The sequence below is a fragment of the Hylobates moloch genome, unplaced genomic scaffold (genome assembly GCF_009828535.3).
Source record: "Hylobates moloch isolate HMO894 unplaced genomic scaffold, HMol_V3 SCAFFOLD_6, whole genome shotgun sequence".
Classification (NCBI taxonomy): Eukaryota; Metazoa; Chordata; class Mammalia; order Primates; family Hylobatidae; genus Hylobates; species Hylobates moloch.
Window position 1 is genome coordinate 47,906,591 of NW_026652281.1, and position 22,558 is coordinate 47,929,148.

Here is a 22,558-nt window from a genome sequence, read left to right on the forward strand (position 1 = left end):
ATAATTATGTTCTAACTTTCATAACGAAGATTAGATCAGGCAAGAATTGTGATGAACAGATGTTAAACATAGGGAGAAATTTAGATGAGAAATATGATATTTTCATGATTGTAATGCATGAATATATGCTCCTTGAAGAAAAAAAATCAGATAGATATAGAAGGAAAACTGAAGATGAAAAATAAACTGTTAACCTCTCTAACTCATCTTTTCCCCACTGGCAGCCAAACTTCACAAAGTCAGATTTTTTTGTTTTGTTTTGTTCTGCTCTCTAATGTATCTTAAACACATAGACCAGTGCTTGGCAAGTAGATAGCTGCTACATCATTCATTTGTTGGATAAATTGATGAATAGGTAAATAGTAATGTGCTGTTCCTGTCACTTTATTTAGATATATATTAAAGAAGTTTTGCCTTATTTATTAAGTAAATTGGGTGAGATTACTAAATAACTCAAGATGATTTCATTCTTATCCCTGAAACATGCTTTACCATTATTATAACCAATTCTCGCTCTTTCACTCTCAAAACAGGACCTACATCTTGGTTAAGATGGTAATTAAGGAAGGTAATTAATACCTTCCAAAGCTGCTTAAATAATTCACTCCTCTCTGCCTTTCCTGCTGTAACTGTAATGCAAGTCATCCCATTCATTTGCACCATCTAACTACTTTTCTTCTTTGTCACCTTACTCTTTATCTTGGTCTCCTTCAACCCATGCAGTCAGGGTAACCTTCAAAACATAACTTTGTAATCAAAGTTTCCCTTGTCTTAAAATTTTCAAAATGACTTTTTATGGCCTATAGAATTGAGGATTAGCATAGATTACAACTGTTTCATGAACTTTTTATTTCTCCATCTTTAGTGAGGTATAATTGGCAAATAAAAATTGGATATGCTTAAGGTGTTTACCTTGATGTTATAATGTGCATATACTACGTGAAACAATCACTGCAATCACGCTAATCAACATATCCATCACCTCTTGAGATTACCATATTTTTGTGTGTATCAAGAACACTTAACATCTACCCTCCTAGCAAACTTAAAAGTATACAATATTGTATTGTATTGTTAACTATATTCACATTGTTGTACACGTTATTCATCTTGCATAGCTTATTCATCTTGCATAAATGAACTTACTCATTTTGCATAACTAAAATTTTGGATCCCTTGACTAACATCTTCCTATTTTCCCTTCTCTGCAGCCCCTGGCAACTTTTTTTTTTTTTTTTTTTTTTTTTTAAAATAGAAAAATATGTCTTCTTTATTGTTTATGAAGATAGTCTTGTTAAACAGTCTTTTCTTTTGATATTTAGAATTCTTTTTTTTTTTTTTAATTATACTTTAGGTTTTAGGGTACATGTGCACAATGTGCAGGTTTGTTACATATGTATCCATGTGCCATGTTGATTTCCTGCACCCATTAGCTCGTCATTTAGCATTAGGTATATCTCCTAATGCTGTCCCCGCCCCCCCCACCCCCTACCCCACAACAGTACCCGGAATGTGATGTTCCCCTTCCTGCGTCCATGAGTTCTCATTGTTCAATTCCCACCTATGAGTGAGAACATGCGGTGTTTGGTTTTTTGTCCCTGCGATAGTTTACTGAGAATGATGTTTTCCAGTTTCATCCATGTCCCTACAAAGGACACGAACTCATCATTTTTTATGGCTGCATAGTATTCCATGGTGTATATGTGCCACATTTTCTTAATCCAGTCTATTATTGTTGGACATTTGGGTTGGTTCCAAGTCTTTGCTATTGTGAATAGTGCCGCAGTAAACATACGTGTGCATGTGTCTTTATAGCAGCATGATTTATACTCCTTTGGGTATATACCCAGTAATCGGATGGCTGGGTCAAATGGTATTTCTAGTTCTAGATCCCTGAGGAATCGCCACACTGACTTCCACAATGGTTGAACTAGTTTACAGTCCCACCAACAGTGTAAAAGTGTTCCTATTTCTCCACATCCTCTCCAGCACCTGTTGTTTCCTGATTTTTTAATGATGGCCATTCTAACTGGTGTGAGATGGTATCTCACTGTGGTTTTGATTTGCATTTCTCTGATGGCCAGTGATGATGAGCATTTCTTCATGTGTTTTCTGGCTGCATAAATGTCTTCTTTTGAGAAGTGTCTGTTCATGTCCTTTGCCCACTTTTTGATGGGGTTGTCCTGGCAACTTTTATTCACTACTATAAGCTTGACTATTTAGATTCCTTATATAAGTGAGATAATGCAATATCTGTCTTTCTATGTTTGGATTGTTTCAAATAACATAAATTCCTCCATGTTCATCCATGTTGTTGCAAATGTCCAGATTTTCTTCTTTTTTAAGGCTGAATAATATTCAATAGTATATTATACACGTAATTATGTATATTATATATACATATACATATCATACTTTTCAAATTCATTTATCTGTTGATATGGTTTGGCTGTGCCCCCACCTAAATCTCGTCTTGAATTGTAGCTCCCTTAATCCTCATGTATCATGGGAGGAACCTGGTGGGAGGTAATTGAAACACGGGGGCAAGTTTTTCCCATGCTGTTCTCATGATATTGAATAAGTGTCATGAAATCTGATGGTTTTATAAAGGGTGGTTCCCCTACACATGCTCTCTTGCCTGCCGTCATGTAAGATGTGCCTTTGCTCCTCCTTTGCCTACTGCCATGATTGTGAGGCCTCCCTAGCCATGAAGAACTGTGAGTCCATTAAACCTCCCTTTCTTTATAAATTACCCAGTCTCTGATATTTCTTCCAAGCAGTATGAAAACGGACTAATACATCTGTCAGTGCACATTTAGGTTATTTCCACAGCTTGGTTAATGTGAATAATGCTGCAGTGAACATGGGAGTGCGGATCTCTCTATGCAATAATGGTTTCCTTTGTATATATATCCAGCAGCAAAACTGCTAAATCATAAGGTAATTATATTTTTAATTTATTGAGGAATTTCTGTACTGCTTTCCATAACAGCTGTGCCAACTTATATTCCCACCAACATAATACAGGGGTCATGTGCCCATTTTAAAATCAGATTATGTGAGATTTTTGGCTATTAACTTACATGCATTCCTTATAAATTTTGGATATTAACTCATATATATATGTATACACATATATGGTTTATAAATATTTTGTCCCATTATTAAAGTTCCTTTTCACTCTGATGATTATCTACTTGGCTGTGCAGAAGCATTTTAGTTTGATGCAACCCCATTTGTCTATGTGGACAGCACTGTCAAATGCTTTTTCTGTTTACTGAAATGATCCTGTGGCTTTTTTTCTTTCAACATATTAATGTGTTGTATTGCATTGATTTGCATGTGTTGAAAGATATTTGCATTCCAGGGACAAACCCCACTTAATCATGGTGTATCATCATTTTAATACGCTGCTGAATTTGGGTAACTAGCATTTTATTGAGGGTTTTTTTATCTATGTTCATCAGGAGTATTGGCCTGCAGTTTGCTTTCCTTCATATGGCTTTGGTATCAGGATAACACTAGCCTCATAAAATGAGTTTTAAAGTGCTTCTTCTTCTATTTGTCAGAATAATTTGAGAAGGATGAGTATTAATTCTTCTTTAAGTGTCTGGTATAATTTACCCATGAAGCCATATGGTCTTGGACATTTCTTTCTTGGAAAGTTTTGACTACTGATTCAATTTCCTTATTTGTTACTTGTCTGTTTGGACTTTGAATTTCTTCTTGATTCAAGTTTCCTAGATTGTTATGTTTCTAGGAATTTATCCATTTTTCTAGGTTATCAAATTTGTTGGTATATAATTGTTCATAATATTCTCATGTCTTCTTTAATTTCTGAGGTACTCATTGTAATTTCTTCTCTTTTATTTCTGATTTTATTTCAGCCTTTTCTTTTTTGCTTAGTCTAGCTAAAGGTTTATTGATTTTATCTTTTCTATAAACAAAATCTTAATTTTATTGATTTTTCTCATTGTCTTTTTCAACTCTATTTAACGTATTTCTATTATAATCTTAATTATTTCCCTCGTTCTGCTAATTTTAGGCTTAGGCTTAAAGTGTTTTTCTTTTACCACTTTCTTAAAGAGTAAAGCCAGGTTGTTTATTTGAAGTCTTTCTTCTTTCATAACATAGGTATTTATTGCTATAAACTTCTCTCCTAGCAATGCTTTTGCTACATCCCATAAGTTTTGTTATGCCATTTTTTTTTTGGTATCAAAATAGCTTTTAAAATTCCCTTTGATTACCTATTTGACCCAATAATTGCTCGAGAGTGTGTTGTTCAGTGTATTAGTCCATTCTTTCATTGCTATAAAGACATACCTGAGACTGGGTAATTTACAAAGAAAAGAGGTTTAATTGGCTCGTGGTTCTGCAGACTATACAAGCATGGTGCTGACATCTGCTTGGCTTCTGAGCTTGTATCAGGGAGCTTTTACTCATGGTGCAAGGTGAAATGGGATCAGGTACTTCAAATGGCAAATATAGGAACAAGGAGGAGCAGGTGCTACACACTTAAAACAACCACATTTCACAAGAACTCACTATCATAAGGACAGCACCCAGCCATGAGGGATCAGTCCCCATGACCCAAACATCTCTGATCAGGCTTCAATTCCAGCATGGAGGGTTACAATTGACATGAGATTTGGCCTGGAGGTATATTCAAACTATATCTTTTAGTTTCCACATATTTATAATTTTTCCTGTTTTCCTGCTGTTATTGATTTCTATTTCTGTTCCATGGAGGTTGGAAAAGACACTTGGAATAATTTCAGTCTTCTTAAAGTTGTTAAGACTTGTTTTGTGACCTAACATGATTTATCTCAGAGTGCATCCCATGAGCACTTGAGAAGAATGTGAATTCTTCTGCTGTCGGGTGCAAAGTTCTGTATATATCTGTCAGGTCCATTGGTCTATAGTGTTGTTTAAGTCAGAGGTTTCTTTATTGAATTTCTGTCTAGATATTCTATTCATTATTTAAGTAGGATATTAAAGTCCCATAAATTATTTTATGGCTGTCAATTTCTTACTTCAGATCTGTCAATATTTGCTTTATAATTTCGGTGCTCTGATAAAGTCATACTAATTGTCATATCTTCCTGGTGAATTGACTCTTTTACTATGTAATGATCTTTTTTTTTGTCTCAAGAGATAGTTTTTTACTTAAAATCTAATTTGTCTGATAAAAATTTAGCAACCCCTGCTTTGTTTTGGTTACCATTTGCATGGAATATCAGTTTCTGTCCCTTTTCTTTCATCTTATGTGTGTCTTTAATTGAAAGTGAGTGCCTAATGAACACATGCAATTGTTTTGTTCATGTTTGCCCACTCAGGCTGTAATACTATTAAAATATATAATTGATGAACATATTTGTATTAAATGAACAAATTATCAGCATTACTAAAAGTTCCTTTGTGTGTGTGCATATGTATAAACAGCTTAGATAGATAGATAGATGGATAGACATATATAGATACAAATATAGATACACAGGACTTAGTAGTCCAATTTTTGTTGAGTCATCTTCTTTTCTGTAATCCTAAGATTTCTGTTTTCTTTGCATTTGTACCTGACTCTGGACTCTAATTCTCCTTCAGCCAAGTAATCCCTCTGGATTCCAAGATGTCTTTCCTTATTAGGTTGAATCTTTGTTGCCTTTTTTCCCCATTCTATTTACATTGGCATTTATTCTATACTCATGTCATTTTATTTATCTAAACCTCTTAGGAAAGGTCTTAACACTTACTGAGAACAGATCTCAGTATATATATTACAGTTATATGATCAGACCATAAACAGTTAGCCCCCCAATTCTGCAAGGCAGCACTATTTACAAACACTAGAACCCAAACTAAAAAGAAAATATCTTCAGAATACAAAAAGGAAACTAAGTTTACTAAGTATTTCTCTCACACACACACACGAACACACACGCACACAAACACACACGCACACACATACCCGAGTTAATACATATTGCAAGAATGAAGAAGTTAATGGGTCCTAGGCTTAATAACTGGGTGATGAAATAATCTGTACAACAAAACCGCATGACACAAGTTTACCTATGTAACGACCCTGCACTTGTACCCCTGAACTTAAAATAAAAGATAAAAAAAAGAAGAAGAAATTTTTAAAAATTATTTTGAGATGGTATTCTATTGTTTGTATCTATTTGAGCAAAACAATGTGAATGTGAGCTATGGGGTAGATAGCAAAAAGAACTTCAGTAAACAGAACTGAAGAAACTGTGTTGGAATACAAGCTGTTAAATGAAAGTCTATTTTACTTCTTCAGTTTACTTGGCAAAGACTTGCTTCCTGATTCATAGAATTCAGCTACTGGAATACTTACCTTCGAGGATGATTGGCATCAAACAATGTGTTGTCATCATCCTCATCATCTTGTTCTAAAGGTGTCAATTCCATATTTTCTATATTAGTGTCCAAAACTCCATATCTCCTAGTCTTTCGGTTTCTTCTTCTCATCCTATCAAATAGAACAAATTAATGGATAAAGGTTATTTAATATGGCATAGTTTATATTTATTTGTAAAATAAATTATTATTCTATTTCTGACATAGGAAACACTCAGTATCAGAATGGTTACATTTCAGATATGCAACAAATTTACCACCTAGGATTAAACTTCTTGAAACAAAACCTACTCATACATGTTTAAGTGCCATCGCCTGTTTCTTCTGTCTGACATACTCTCTTCTCTCTGTGTTAACTGATGGTGTTGACAAATAGCTTTTAAGCCTTAATTCAGGTACCGCACTTTAAGCCTTAATTTTTAAAGGCTTAGGTCAGGTACTTCTTTACTGAAACCTCCTGCTCCAGCCTTTTCCCCATGTCCTCCATGCTTTCTTACCACTGTTTAGAGGCCCCTCTAAGAAACTGTATGTATATACATATTCACAGACTAAACTGATAGCCCACAACTCTAGCTGCACACCAGAATTACCTGGGGGTATTTTCTAAAGTCCCATGCTTAGGCCATAAATGAATCAAAATGTACAGCAAAGAAGAACTAAATATGAATATTTTGTTGAGTTTCTAAATGTGACTCCAATGTGATATAAACCATTATCTGAGATCAGTGGTTCTTGCAGTGTGGTTCTCTGGATCAGCAGAATCACAGTCACCTAGGAACTTACAAGAAATGCACATCTTCATGGCTAGCCCAGACCTAGTGAATAACACACTTTGAAGGTGGGGCCCAGACACCTGTGTTTTAACAAACATTTATTATGCTTTTGATGCATATTCAAGTTTGAGAACCACTGGCTTAGAGAAATTCAAAAGATTCAAGGGTGCTTAACATTCATTATTATTAGCCATGTGTATGAAATCTCAAGATTTAGAGTCCTACTTCCAGTTTGTGTCTCAAATAACTTGTTCTTTTCCTTCAAATCAATTACCTTAATTTGCATTCCTATGTGCTGATGTATATGTTTATGTGAGGTTTATTCATCTGTCTCTCCCACTAAGTTCTCTGAGGGCAGCAACCAAGACTGCTTTATTCACCACTACATAAACACTTTCTAGCACAGTGATGTATCAATTAAGATGTTCTTCAATTAATTGTTGAGGGTCTGAGTGACTTCTGCCTTGGCAACTAAAGCCGTGACCCTGCAAGGAATGCCTAAGTCATCTCCAACGCAACAGCTTCAACTCCACACACAGCAAAATGTGTTTCACAAGAGTGTCCATTGGAGTTTGAAAACAAAATAGAAAATATTTCAGCAAGTTATCACAAATAAAGTCAGTTTACATAAATTCTGATTTACTCTGTTTGACATACATGGGATAAGAAATACTTGGGCTATAACATCAACTGTCAAGAGCAACATGAGACTCCTCAAACATGACAGTGAAGCTCCTGGAAAACAAACATACCTTCAACAACAATTGAGTCTTATTAAGCATCAGGTATGATATTAGCACCTGGGTGTAAAGTGCCTGGTCTCAGTGTTAAAATTTACAAAATATTACTAAGTGTGAGCACAAACCAAGAAAATTTCCACCAGTCATTACCTATAGAGCTATCAATATACAAGTCTAAAGTGATGGAACAGGAAACAGAAAGTTAAGCATAGTACTTAAAGTTACAAATGTAACTAATGAAAGGGTCAGTAAATATTAGTACTAGCAAAAATGAAGCAGTATGAAATACAAAGATCTCTTTCTTTCATAGTGAGAAATTAAGTATGTTTAGGTTGTTGTTACATTAACAAGTATGTGTGTGTGAGTGTGTGTGTGTGCCCACACACAAAAATCACAAGCATTCTTATACACCAACAACAAACAGAGAGCCAAATCATGAGTGAACTCCCATTCACAATTGCTTCAAAGAGAATAAAATACCTAGGAATCCAACTTACAAGGGACGTGAAGGACCTCTTCAAGGAGAACTACAAACTGCTGCTCAATGAAATAAAAGAGGATACAAACAAATGGAAGAACATTCCATGCTCATGGGTTGGAAGAATCAATATTGTGAAAATGGCCACACTGCCTAAGGTAATTTACAGATTCAATGCCATCCCCATCAAGCTACCAATGACTTTCTTCACAGAATTGGAAAAAACTACTTTAAACTTCATACGGAACCAAAAAAGAGCCCGCATTGCCAAGTCAATCCTAAGCCAAAAGAACAAAGCTGCAGGCACCGTGCTACCTGACTTCAAACTATACTACAAGGCTACAGTAACCAAAACAGCTTGGTAGTGATACCAAAACAGAGATATAGACCAATGGAACAGAACAGAGCCCTCATTAATAATGCTGTATATCTACAACCATCTGATCTGTGACAAACCTGACAAAAACAAGAAATGGGTAAAGGATTCCCTATTTAATAAATGGTGCTGGGAAAACTGGCTAGCCATATGTAGAAAGCTGAAACTGGATCCCTTCCTTACACCTTATTCAAAAATTAATTCAAGATGGATTAAAGACTTACATGTTAGGCCTAAAACCATAAAAACCCTAGAAGAAAACCTAGGCAATACCATTCAGGACATAGGCATGGGCAAGGACTTCATGTCGAAAACACCAAAAGCAATGGCAACAAAAGCCAAAATTGACAAATGGGATCTAATTAAATTAAAGACCCTTTGCACCGCAAAAGAAACTACCATCAGAGTGAACAGGCAACCTACAGAATGGGAGAAAATTTTCGCAACCTACTCATCTGACAAAGGGCTAATATCCAGAATCTACAATAAACTCCAACAAATTTACAAGAAAAAACCAAACAACCCCATCAAAAAGTGGGCAAAGGATATGAAAAGACACTTCTCAAAAGAAGACATTTATGCAGCCAAAAGACACATGAAAAAATGCTCATCATCACTGGCCATCAGAGAAATGCAAATCAAAACCACATTGAGATACCATCTCACACCAGTTAGAATGGCGATCATCAAAAAGTCAGGAAACAACAGGTGCTGGAGAGGATGTGGAGAAATAGGAACACTTTTACACTGTTGGTGGGACTGTAAACTAGTTCAACCATTGTGGAAGTCAGTGTGGCGATTCCTCAGGGATCTAGAACTAGAAATACCATTTGACCCAGCCATCCCATTACTGGGTATATACCCAAAGGATTATAAAACATGCTGCTATAAAGACACGTGCACACGTATGTTTATTGTGGCACTATTTACAATAGCAAAGACCTGGAACCAACCCACATGTCCAACAATAATAGACTGGATTAAGAAAATGTGGCACATATACACCATGGAATACTATGCAGCCATAAAAAATGATGAGTTCACGTCCTTTGTAGGGACATGGATGAAGCTGGAAACCATCATTCTGAGAAAACTATTGCAAGGACAAAAAACCAAACACTGCATGTTCTCACTCATAGCTGTGAATTGAACAATGAGAACATATGGACACAGGAAGGGGAACATCATACACCAGGGCCTGTTGTGGGGTGGGGGGAGGGGGGAGGGATAGCATTAGGAGATATACCTAATGTTAAATGATGAGTTAATGGGTACAGCACACCAACGTGGCACATGTATACATATGTAACAAACCTGCATGTTGTGTACATGTACCCTAAAACTTAAAGTATAATAAAAAAAAAAAAGCTAAGCAACCCATCCCAAATGAAAAAAAAATTAGATAGTATTTTATGCTCTGTAGGACACACTCTACTACATATTCATTTAAATTTTCGTTTTGTTTACCACCCTTAAAAATATATAGATGGATGATTGATAGATAGATAGACAGATAGATAAAACATTCTTAGCTCTTAGGCCTTACAAAAACATCAGAAGAAGGAATTTGGCCGGTGGGCCATACTTTGCTAACCTCTGATTTAGACTTATGAAAGTAATTAGCAAACAAAGAAAAGAAACAATAAATGTATTGTCTTTAGAAAGTAGAAATAGAAAAATAGTCCGGGTGTGGTAGCTCACACCTGTAATCCCAACACTTTGGGAGGCTGAGGCAGGCGGATCATCAGGAGTTCGTGACCAGCCTGGCCAGCATGGTGAAATCCTGTCTCTAGTAAAAATACAAGAATGAGCTGGGCAAGGTGGTGTGCGCCTGTAATCCCAGCTACTCGGGAAGCTAAAGCAGGAGAATGGCTTGAACCTGGGAGGCAGAGGCTGCACTAAGCTGAAATGAAACCACTGCACTCCTGCCTGGGTGACAGAGTGAAGACTCTGTCTCAAAAAAAAAAAAAAAAAAAAAAGATAGAAAAATAGAGGGAACTCAGTTTACTATTGGTGCTTTTGAAACATATCATTTAATGATATCTGCATGCAATTGTTTCATTTTAAAAAGTGATTACATAAGAGTGAGTGAAACTAGTTGGAAATATAAGTTAAGGATATTGAGAGTTATAATTTCTCTTTCCTTTTGTCAGTCTTTTGCTCAGTTTTTGAAACCATATGGGTTCCAAACATTCTGACATTTTTAATCAATGAAGTTAATGTCATGTGAAATTATTTTTGGAAATAAACTAGATTCTCCCAGGTCATATATATCAAAGAGTCAATATGTTAACCTGTCATTGTTAGTCACAGGACATGTTGGCTAGTCTCAAAACAAACAAACAAAAATGATATGAATGTAGAGCTTAAGGACTTTAACATTCAGCTCATCTGATGTTCGTCTCTACATTCAAAGTCTTTAACGATTCCTAATCTTACAATGAGTGGTCAAACTAATTTGCCTAATAATACTATTTTCCCTATTTGTGTATAGCCTAAACATTTGGCTGCATTGGTTTGAACATTTTATTCTTTATTCTATCGTTTAATTTAAATGTGTATGTAAATACTATCTTCTAAAAATGAATCCAACTCTTTAGAAACAAGAACCTATTTCATATATAAAAATAGAATGTTGTTAGGCATCAAATAAATGGGTAATGCAGTTCAAATCTAAATGAATTTACTGTTTTAGTATATGTACTGACTTATCCAAGAATGAGTAAAAAATACTATATATTATTAAATAAAATTTAAACTAGAAAGGTAATTTCTCTAAAAATGTCTTTGCTCAGTCCAAAGTTATAGGCAGTGATAATTACGTGGTCATACAGCTACATGTCCACATAAAAACATCAACTATAATAAAACACACACACTGTATTACTATATGGGGTGATTCATCTCAAGGAACAAAAAAAAAGCAATTTCAAAGCTTTCAAATAACTTGGGTGATTCAACAAACACTACCGAAAATACTAACAAACATTAAGCATAAAAATTAAAACACACCAAAATTTTAAGTAAAAAGGCTACTTTGTCTTTTAATATGCATTGTGTATTATTTTTAAACAAAAGAAAAAGCAGAGCTTTAATATCTATGCAATTTTAATAGCCACAGTTCTTTTCTTACAAATGAATGTCTTCATTAGGCTCATGACACCCAAACTCATCTATATGTGTGTTGAGAATTACATATATATAATACACGCACATGTAGATATAGACAAAGATATGCACACTTTTCTACTAGACATAGTAAATGCATTTGGAAATATAGAAACAAATTTTGCCAGCTTCTAATGAAAATAAAAATGGAGACTTTATCTACAAATTTGTACAGAGGAAAGTATGGAAGCCTGAGCAGGCAAAAGGAAAAAGCTATATGGTTATTCATATAGAATTATATTCACTCATCACCTGGTATGCACAGATAAATGATCCTAGTCAGATGCTTTCTAGGTATTCAAATTAATATTCAAATAGCTGCCTTAATACAGATGCAGATTCCTTAATGTTCCAATACACTCAGGTTGGTAAGAACTATTTCTCTTCCAATAACATGTATATAAGTTAGAGAATCAAAATAAAACTAAACCACTAAAGTAAGCTTGATAAAATTTTATGTAGAAATATATGATGCCACATAAATAAACACAACAGAATAAAATTCCATTTCATTTCACTGCTGTATGAAAGGCAGAACACCGATCAATGTAACTTGCTGTAGCTTGAAATATCCACCTGATTTAAGTTTGCTGTAATTTGCCGTATCTACCTGATTTGATTTTTTCTCTTCTTTTTTTTTTTAACTAAGCATCTGTAGGGTAATATTATTCCTTAATTTCTTTTATAGCACATTCAAAGCTAGACTGAGGAATATATTATTTACTATACACACACATATACACACTCCCTCATGTGGTTAGACATAACAAGGAAACAGTGAATAATAATCTATAACTAAAATAAAATTTTTTTCTTGACTATTCTTAGAAAAAAGTAAACTAGTGACCAAGAATAAAGGTGAAACTTTCTTTACCGCTGAAACATAAATGAATAAAAATTAGTGAACCACAATTGTAGTTGTCTATACTTTTCATCAGGAAGTCCAACCCAATTGAATATATGACACATAGTAAAAATTCTTTTGACCAATTTGACATCATTCTCATCTTTATTCCCCATTTCTACAACCTAATCCATCAGTTGTCAGTTCCACTTCTTCAAGAATCAGATACTAATAAGGGATGTGTCTGCATGTTACAGGTTGAACTGTGTCTTCCAAAAATTCATATGTTGAAGTCCTAATCCCCGGTACTGCAAAATGTGACCTTATTTAGAAATAAGGTCTTTATAGAGGTAATCAAGTTAAAATGAGATCATTAAGGTAGGCCCTCATTCAATGTGACTGATGTCCTTATAAACAGGGAAATTTTGGAGACAGACACGCACGCAGGCAGAACGCCATGTGAACATGAAAATATCATCAAAAAGATCAAGAGAGGCCAAGAACAGATCCTTCCCTCACAGACCTCAGAAGGCACCAGCCCTGCCAGTACCTTGATTTTGGATTTCTAGCCTCCAGAACTGTGAGACAATAAATTTCTGTTGTTTAAGCCAGCCCACTTGTACTTTTTTGCAATAGCTCTAACAAATTAATATAGAATACAAGAGAATTGTTAGGGAAGGGCCTGTGAAGGATAAAGAGAGAGAGAAAAGGGAAAATAAGGAGATCTTACAAAGAGTAATAGAGGTCTGACACCTGTGAAAGAGTGGAAAGGAAGGATGACCAGCTAGAAGGAGCTATAGCTTGCAGTGCAGTTCTGGGAGAGTCTTCACCAGGCCAGTGGCATGCTTGTAAGCAAAGGTTGCCCATTAGCGGAGTTCCCTGTTAGTCAGGATGGCCAGGCTGTGCTCCACTCAGTCATCAGCTCGGGACAAGTTTAGGGGTTATTGTCCTGGCATGGATGCTGTGATGGACCCAAATCTGTGACAGCAGGAGGATGTCAAGCAACTTTGCTTCCTGTAGCATGTTCTCTTGAATGGAGGGCTGATTAGTGTATCTCCATGGCTGCCACAATCACAAGGTATTATTGATTGTACTTCCTAAAAATAATTTAAATTCATTTATATTGCTTCACCATACCACTGCTATCCTATCATCTCTTCCTCTGCTGACTAAAATAGCTTCCTAATTCAATATCTCTACCACTCCGGTTATCCATTAACCTTCCCTTCTTCTCTAAAACCTTCAATGATTTCCTATTACTCAACATTAAGTAATCAGTCTATAATATATGGCCTACAAAGATGAGCACAGGATGGCTCATACTTTCATCTTTAGCCTCATCTTGTTCTTTGCTCCACATTCCACTCCACATTCCTTCTCTCAGTTCCTCATGATGGCCATGCTTTCTCTGCCATTGGCCTTACACTCTTCTCTCACCTACCACAATACTGCTGTGTGAATGCCTGCTCATTTTTCAGCTGTCAGCTTAAATATAACTTCCTCAGGAAACCCTTTTCTGTTCTACCTAACTAGGTCACAAACCTCTACTATTGGCTTCCACTGAAACTATATACATGTCCTTTAAAGTGCTTATGAAAAGTTCACTTGTATACTTATTTAAGTAACTATTTGTCATCCCTACCAGACATTTGATTCCATGACAGCAGGAGCTGTACCTGTTCTTACTCACCACAGTAGCCACAGCACACAACTTCTGCCATAAAGTTGATGCCTGATAAATATTGCTAAACAAATTGACTAAAATACATAGATTTGCAATATATCTTCTATTTTCTCTGTATAAGAAAGATATCTAAATTTTTATATATAAATTATCACCCTTGGAATAAAACAAGCCTGAAAGAACATCGTTTCCAGATACATACCACAACAAAATCTAAGGGAGCTAGCCAAATTTAAAATCGTAATATGGACCTCTGGAGGTAACAGCTTTCTGACTCAGGACGAACAAAAAAAGTACTAGAATATTTAAATATATTAAACATGTACTCACATCAGGAGCTCTAAGATTTCATTTAGGATGTTTTAGGCATGATCCAGGCAACTGTCATACTCTAACCCAACTAGAATCCCTAATATTTAGCTTGTATCCTATGCTGGGGAGTTTTATTTTTGTCCTTTTGGTATGCAAATTTACCATATTCTAAAAACACAGTTTTCCTCATATACAGTATGAATAACTGAAGTTTATCCTTTCAAAAGCCAAACTGGCTTTTTGTACTACTTTCAACTTCTCAGCATTCTATATGGAACCATATTCAATGCTAAAGATATTCCTGCCATCCTATACAGAAGAAAATGAGATATTTTAAAAGTCTCTTTTTAACCTCTCAGGATCATTATAATTACTGACCTTGATATAAACTCTCAGGAGCTATTAAAATGTATGTGACTCCATGTTGAAGTTCGCAGATTATTGTAGTTTTGAATTCCTTTAGCATTTTTTCATATTTTTTACAAAGCCCTCTCTATTAGCCTGACGGTTATCCAGCTGTCCCTATCACAATCTTGACCACGTGCATCCTTAACTAGAAAGTTCCTTCAACGAGGTATCCTGCTACTGCTGAATTCTAATGAAGTGTTTACTGCTAACACCCAAAGGTCAAAAAAAAAAAAAAATCGAAAGCATGTTCATGTATGTTCAGGACACTGCAACCTTGTTTTCCTTGATAGACACCTTTTCTCTCAGTACACACAATCACTTCCTGTGATTAGGTTTGTCTCCTATTGAGGGCATGTTGGCAGACACTCCCAGGTAAAGTAAATCCTAAATCAATGTGATATAGTTTGGCTTTGAAGTATTCCATATGAAAGTATGTAACACATAGTTTCCTTGTCATATCTCCTCTCTGTCTTGACATGGATTTCTTTGTCTTCCCTTTTAGGACCTAAGGCTCAGGATGTGAGACTTGATAATTCTTCTGACCTCCATTTCTAAAAGTTCAGCATGGATTTATTTCCCAATCAACCTTAAAGTTCTATCTACAGTTCAGTACCCCCAAGATTCATCCTTTGTAGCCTCTCACTGGTTCTATGACCAATCCTTTCAGAATTATCCTATAATCTCCTTTTATTCCCCTTACACTGACTCTATCTACAGCCCTGTCAGTTCTACCATCTTGCTGATTATAGCTTTAGCAGTCAGGTACCACAGAGGTATATACATGGATACATATATGTATATATAAATACAGAGAGAGATTTAAGTTATACATAATACAAATATACATATATTTATAATACATAACAATATTTGTATACATATTTAAAGCTTCTATTTCATAAGTGAGAAAAAGTATAAAAATGAAAATAGTGAATATTAATAGTTTATGAGACAGAGGTATTAAAAACATTATAGTAAAACTCCTCAGATAAATTGTAATTTGAATTCTAGATGTAAAAGCATGTGATTATGAAAAGCTGATGTTTTCTGCGCATGCACATGTGCCAGGCATTAAGCTAAACAGCTCATAAATATTATCTGATCCTCATAATAATCCTATAGGTTAAGTACCTTAATTTCATCCACAGAAAGGCAGAAATTAGAGAAAATTAAATGTGAGACAGTGAATGGTAGAGCTAAGATTCATACACGAGTAAGTTGACTACTGAGTCTGAGTTTTAAAATATTGAGACAAAATGTATTCCTAATGAATCTAAGTAATTTTAATGAAGGTCAAAAAATTAGGTGAAAACAGTCTGCTAATCTTCAAAACAACTACCTCACAATATACCAAACTAGATAATTGTTTTAGTTGAGCCATATTTTCTAGTTCATCCTTATGTAGTAGTAATAATAATAATAATAATAATAATAATAACTTGGCAGCTACTTGCATTAACAAGTACAATTATGTTGTTTTGATTAGTTGTTGTTCTGATGAATCTCTCTCTTAATTTTGATCACTGTAATAGAATCTGCTTTGTTTAGAGGCAACTTTCTTCTTCTGGCTTAACAGAACCATGATTTTGTTTAGAGGGCAATTGAGCCCAGCCCTAAGGAGTACATAATGGGCATAATAATTGATTCAGACCAATCATGAAAATATAATTTTCCTTTTGCCAGCCATTGTCTAGGAGTAAGCAGATGAAGCAGTTCAGACAAATGAGATGGAACGGGATGTCTCTGGTAGTGGGGTTTCCAGGAAAGATTTTTCTCCCTGATTAAAAAACAAAACAAAAGCATACAGAAGGCCTCCGTTCATAGTCCCTTCCCTCCTTCCTGCTTAAGATACTATTGAGTGAGAACAGAATATTTAAAGCAGAGGTAGCCATCCTATAGAAAGGCAAGGGTGGAAAAATTTGGAATTCTTAATAATCTCCCAAAGCCAGTGAACCAAACCTGGGCCTGTTCATATACATGATAAGTAAATGACAACAAAAAAATATTTCCTTGGGTTTAACTCACTTTTAATTGGATATTTTATTATTTATAGCTAAAAACCTCCTAAATGATAAGGACACTTAACATATTAGTTTCTCTGAGCCACACTGCTACTGTATATCATTTGGATGTATATACTCATAGTGATACTCTTTAAGAATCTTTCAGGCAGGTTCTATCAGCAATCCGTCCACTTTGAATAAACCAATCAAATGTTTTATCGGCAATTTTCAATCTAAAATAACGTCGCCACCAAAAAGCTCACTAACTTTTCATAGCTTCATTTGATACTTGTTTTCTCAGCTTAGCACAGTGTTCCCATCTCCTTGTAGATCATCACATAATTTCCATAACATTCTCTCAGAGATTTGGCAGCCCAAATTGAAAAACATGACTGTTTTCAAACTGGGCTCTTCAGTGTCCTAGGTTTCTGTGGAGGTGTGGCCAATCAGTGCATTGTTGCTTTTAGTTAGTTTATATATTAGGATCCCACCATTAAAAATATGGAAATCTACATTATTAAAACAATGCACAAGACACATCATGCAATCTGTCATGTCCACTGTCCCTAGTCCTCAGAAAAACTACTCCACCCATACTTTTTTTTATGAATGGGCAGAAATGGTTAATCATGTTTTCTACCATGAAAAATCACTTACTCCCACTGAAAACTAATACAAGCCTGGGATGAACACCTTTCTTAACTAGGACTGTCAGTCCCTAGGCTAGATTGTGATGGATGATGTGGCCTAGCCTACAAAGATAAGATAAACCAATAGGAGTATCAACTTTGGGAAGTCAATATGGAAGAAAATATGCACATATATACACACACAGGAACATGAGGCAGTTTTAATGGGTGATAAAGACTAAAGGAGTCAAAATGACATTATATAGAATAAAGAGAATGACAAGTCATAGTAGATCAAAAGAAAGCAAAAACTCAGAGAAGCCAGAAGCTATAGGATAGAAAAAAATATACACAGTAAGCAGTGGACAGCGAGAAGAAAATAAGAACAGGTAATTAAAGAGTAGAAACATTTCGTTGACTGTTTATGGCAGCATCACTTTTTGAAGAATTGGGATAGTTTTGCAATGGGTATCAATGTGTATCTGGTATAGTGCATATAACTTAAAAGATAGCACAGGGAGATAGTGCAGATCAAGCTAATGGCAAAAGTATTTACTGTGTATTATTTCCAGGCTCAATAGAAATTTGTTTTACTATTTCATAAGATGCAAATTCATACCAATGAAAGAGTAAAAATATAATCAATCAATCACTTCAAGAACTCACTGAATAATGTAGAAGAAATGGCAAAAGTGGAGTTCCAAATCTGAGTTCTTCAGGAGCTTGGGCACTCTTCCAGCAATATGACCTTTGGTCTATCACTTCATATGGTAGATATTATTAGTGTTCATCAAATCTTGACCTCCCTCCCCCTGCCCCCCCACACATAGTACCTATTCACTTCCCATAGTAGGCTCATGACTAGGACTGGTCAATAAAACGTGAACAGATGTAATTGTGCCTTTTCTAGGTTAAGGCATTTGAAAGCTCCTGTGCATTCTCTGGTGTCTCTCACCAAGCTCTGACAACTGTGAAGGACATATGTTGGCATAAAAGACCAAACATTAAAGCCAGCTAAATTGCTGTTACCACATGGAGGACAACTGTGTTGGAGGATAGCCCAAATCTGCAGCTGAATTTTCTTAAAGGAAAAATAGAATTTTATTGTATTAAGTCATTTAGATTGAAGTTGTTTGTTCAACTGTAGCTTGCACTATCCTGATTAAAATACATAGCTTCTCATATCAGTTTCCCAATTTGAAAAATTATCTACTCACCTCAGAGTTGAGGCTGAAATAACATTTATCAAATAATTGTATAAAGTTTTTTGTATACATCTATATAAATTTAAGGTGTCTACAGTATACATAGTGACAGGAAAAATAATAGTTCCTTTAAACAAGAATTATAAGTGATAACACAAGGTTATAATTATGCCATATGTTTTATTAACATCTGACATATATTAATGTGAATTTATGTTCTATAGATTTCAGTAATAAAAGAAAGTTAAAACAAACTATCATATTAATTAGAGGAATAAAGGCATGCATGGAAAATTACACATATACTCATATGTATGTAAATTAATTAGCACAGAAACATAGAGACAGTTTTATCTTTTGGATGTTTTGCTTTACTATTGAGATGACTGGTGAATACATAAAATTACAGTATAACTAAAGTCAAACCATAGTATATATTACCCCTTTTACATTACAAAAACATAATACAGTTTGGCTATACAGAAAGAATTGACATTACATGCCAACCAAAATCTTACAACAGTCAATATCTTCATGTTCTTCTACGAATTTTCAACTCTATACCAATTTCTTCTTCCAGAAAAAAAAAGGATTATTAAAGAATATAGCAATAAAAATCTCTCCAAAAACGCCAAGAAAAACCTGATTTCTTAAGAAAGTAACTTCAATTACTATAAGATTCTCAATTTATGATTTAAGTATTTCTCTAGATATGTTTTATATCATACTGAACAATGCAAATTACCAACATATCTTTCAACCCAATTTCAACATTTTACCATATTTCTCATATTTTAGAAAAGATCAAACCTAAGCAATTTTTTAAATGTAGTCTTCACCAAAAATAAAATTAGAATCAAATGCAATAATATAGAAGAGAAATACTACAATGGGCACTGGAGATCATGACAAAAGAACTCAAGAACTTTGAAGAGTAGGAGTAGAGGTGATACTCAAGATATTTAGCTATTTAACAACTGACAGTGCATAAGGACCATCTAGTCAGAATAGATGCTTGCTGTAGCAATGGGTCCAGAAACACTGGTAGAGTGTATTGGTAGATACCACCTGAGCATTGCTACCAGTTGACAGTAATGTTCAAATGCTATTGATTTTGTTTTCAGAAAAACTTTGCAATAACTAACCAGAAGCATCTCAATCTAGTTTCTCCATTTTGTCCCACATTCAACCTCTATCAATTACAGAGGAATGCATTTTCTGGCTGTACTCTGACACCCTGAGGACTGCAGTCATGTTAGATATACACTGATGAATCATCTGCACATTATCTTGGGTAAATACATGCAAATATACACCTGTTAAATAAATTGACTTCTCTGTGCAAGCATATATCATGAGGCTCCAGTATGGAATTGAAATGAGTTAAAATGACTACATTATTGCAGGATTGATGTTAACACCTCTCTCACACAGCTACCTCACATTTCTAATCTTCATTTACATGTTTTGATTTCATATACATTATTTCTTTTTTATTCTTTTCCTGTATCTTTCTCTCTTCTCTTTTTCCCCTCTCTCCTCTCCTTCTCTCTCTTCTCTCTTCTCTCTCTCTCTCTCCGGGATCTCATCTGTTTCCAGGATGCAGGGGTACAAATGCAGGGGTATGACCTTGACTTCATCTGTTTCTGGGATGCAGGGGTACGAATGCAGGGGTACGACCTTGACTTCCTGGACTCCAGTGATTCACTTCAGTTTCTTGAGTAGCTGGGGCCACAGGTCACCAAAACTAGCTAATTTTTTCTTTTTTTCTTTTTAGTAGAGATGAAGTCTCACTATATTGCCCAGGCTGGTCTCAACCCCTGGATTCAAGCAGTTTGCCTGCCTCAGCATCCCAAAATGCTGGGATTATAGGCATAAGCCACCATGCCCAGCCTGATACATTATTTCTTATTTCCTTTTGATATTAATTCAGAAAACATGTGAAAATCTACTATTTTCTAAATAAGGCATAAAAAGCAAACAGTGTAGAAAAGAAGACGGAAACATTAACAACTATTATAGTCCACTGGAAATAATGTCATAACACAGGTATTCTCAAAATGGCCTGGAATCACAGAGATTTCCCAGTAGAGTACATGTTCCATTTCATCTTCAAAGACAACCAGGAGTTAAACAAGAGAATAAAGAAAGAATGCAAAGAATTCCATCCTTGAAAAATATACTTCCATAAAAATATAGTTCACTAGAGACTGGAAGACAAGATAAAATAAAAAATGATGGCCAGTAGTCCCAGCTACTCAGGGAGGCTGAGGCAGGAGAATCGTTTGAATCCATGAGATGGAGGTTGCAGTGAGCTAAGACTGTGCCACTCCACTGCAGCCTGGGTGACAGAGGGAGACTCCATGTCAAAAAAAACAAAAAAATCTGATTAAGGAGCTAATTAAATACCAAAGAGTATGAACATTTATCCCATGAAATGCCATAGAATTGTGCTGCCCAATAGAACTTCCTGCAATGATGGACATGTTCTGCATTGTTCTGTCCAATACAGTTGCCACTAACAACATGTGATTATTTAGCCCTTAAATTGTGGCTAGTTGGCTGGATGAAGTGGTTCACACCTGTAATCCCAGCATTTTAGGAGGCCAAGGCAGGCAGATCACTTGAGCTCAAGAGTTCAAGACCAGCTTGGGCAACATGGCAAAACCAAATTTCTATAAAAAATACAATAAATAGCTGGGTGTGGTCGCGTGTGCCTGCAGTCCAACCTACTTGGGAGGCTGAGGTGGGAGGATGGCTTGAGCCTGGGAGGCAGAGGCTGCAGTGAGCTGAGCCAGACTTTGTCTCTAAATAAATAAATAAATAAATAAAAGAAATGCAGCTAGTATATCTAATGGACTGGAATTTTACATTTGATTTTTCATTAACTTTGTTTGAGACAAGGTCTTGCTCTGTCATGAAGGGTGGAGTGCAGTGGTGTGATCATGACACACTGCAGTCTTGATATCCTAGGCTTGAATGATCCTCCCACTTTAGCCTCTCAAACAGCTGGAACTTACAGGCCTGCACTACTATACCTAGTATGTGTATATACATATATATTACACACACACATATATATACACACACACACATATACCCCCTACACATATATGTGTATGAATGTTATATATATAAATATATAATAAGCAGGGTCTCACTATATTGTCCAAGCTGGTCTCAAACTCCTGGACTCAGGAGGTCCTCCCACCTTGGCCTACCAAAGTGCTGGGATTACAAACGTAAGCCACGGTGCCCAGGTAACATAAGTTTTTAAATAGCCACCTGTACCTACTGGCTACCATATTGGACAGTGTAGCAATAAAGGATTATAAGCACACATAGTATGACAGATTTACATCTCAGAGGGAACACCATCTGTTCAGTGTTGAAGGTAAATTGAGAGAGAGACAGGTGAAGTGGAGAAAAGTTAGAAACAATAGCACAATAATCTAGTGATGTGAACCTAAACTAATTTAAGGTCAATTGAGCTCACAAAGCAGTAATATAGTCAAGAAATATTTAGCAATTGAAATTGGATGACTGTATTTGAATGG

The 22,558-nt window shown here is 35.4% G+C and overlaps 1 protein-coding gene across 2 annotated transcripts in view; it reads right to left on the reverse strand.

Annotated features, from left to right (window-relative positions):
• The window catches only part of FAM174A (family with sequence similarity 174 member A), a 47,352-nt gene that overhangs the window by 17,667 nt on the left and 7,127 nt on the right, over positions 1-22,558 (reverse strand). For both annotated transcript variants that reach the window (XR_009214076.1, XM_032156753.2), the window contains one exon: positions 6,359-6,493. Coding sequence is in view for 1 of the 2 variants with exons in the window: in XM_032156753.2 (XP_032012644.1) it covers positions 6,359-6,493 (135 nt within the window). In the remaining variant the exon portion in view is untranslated. The remainder of the gene's footprint in view (positions 1-6,358; positions 6,494-22,558) is intronic.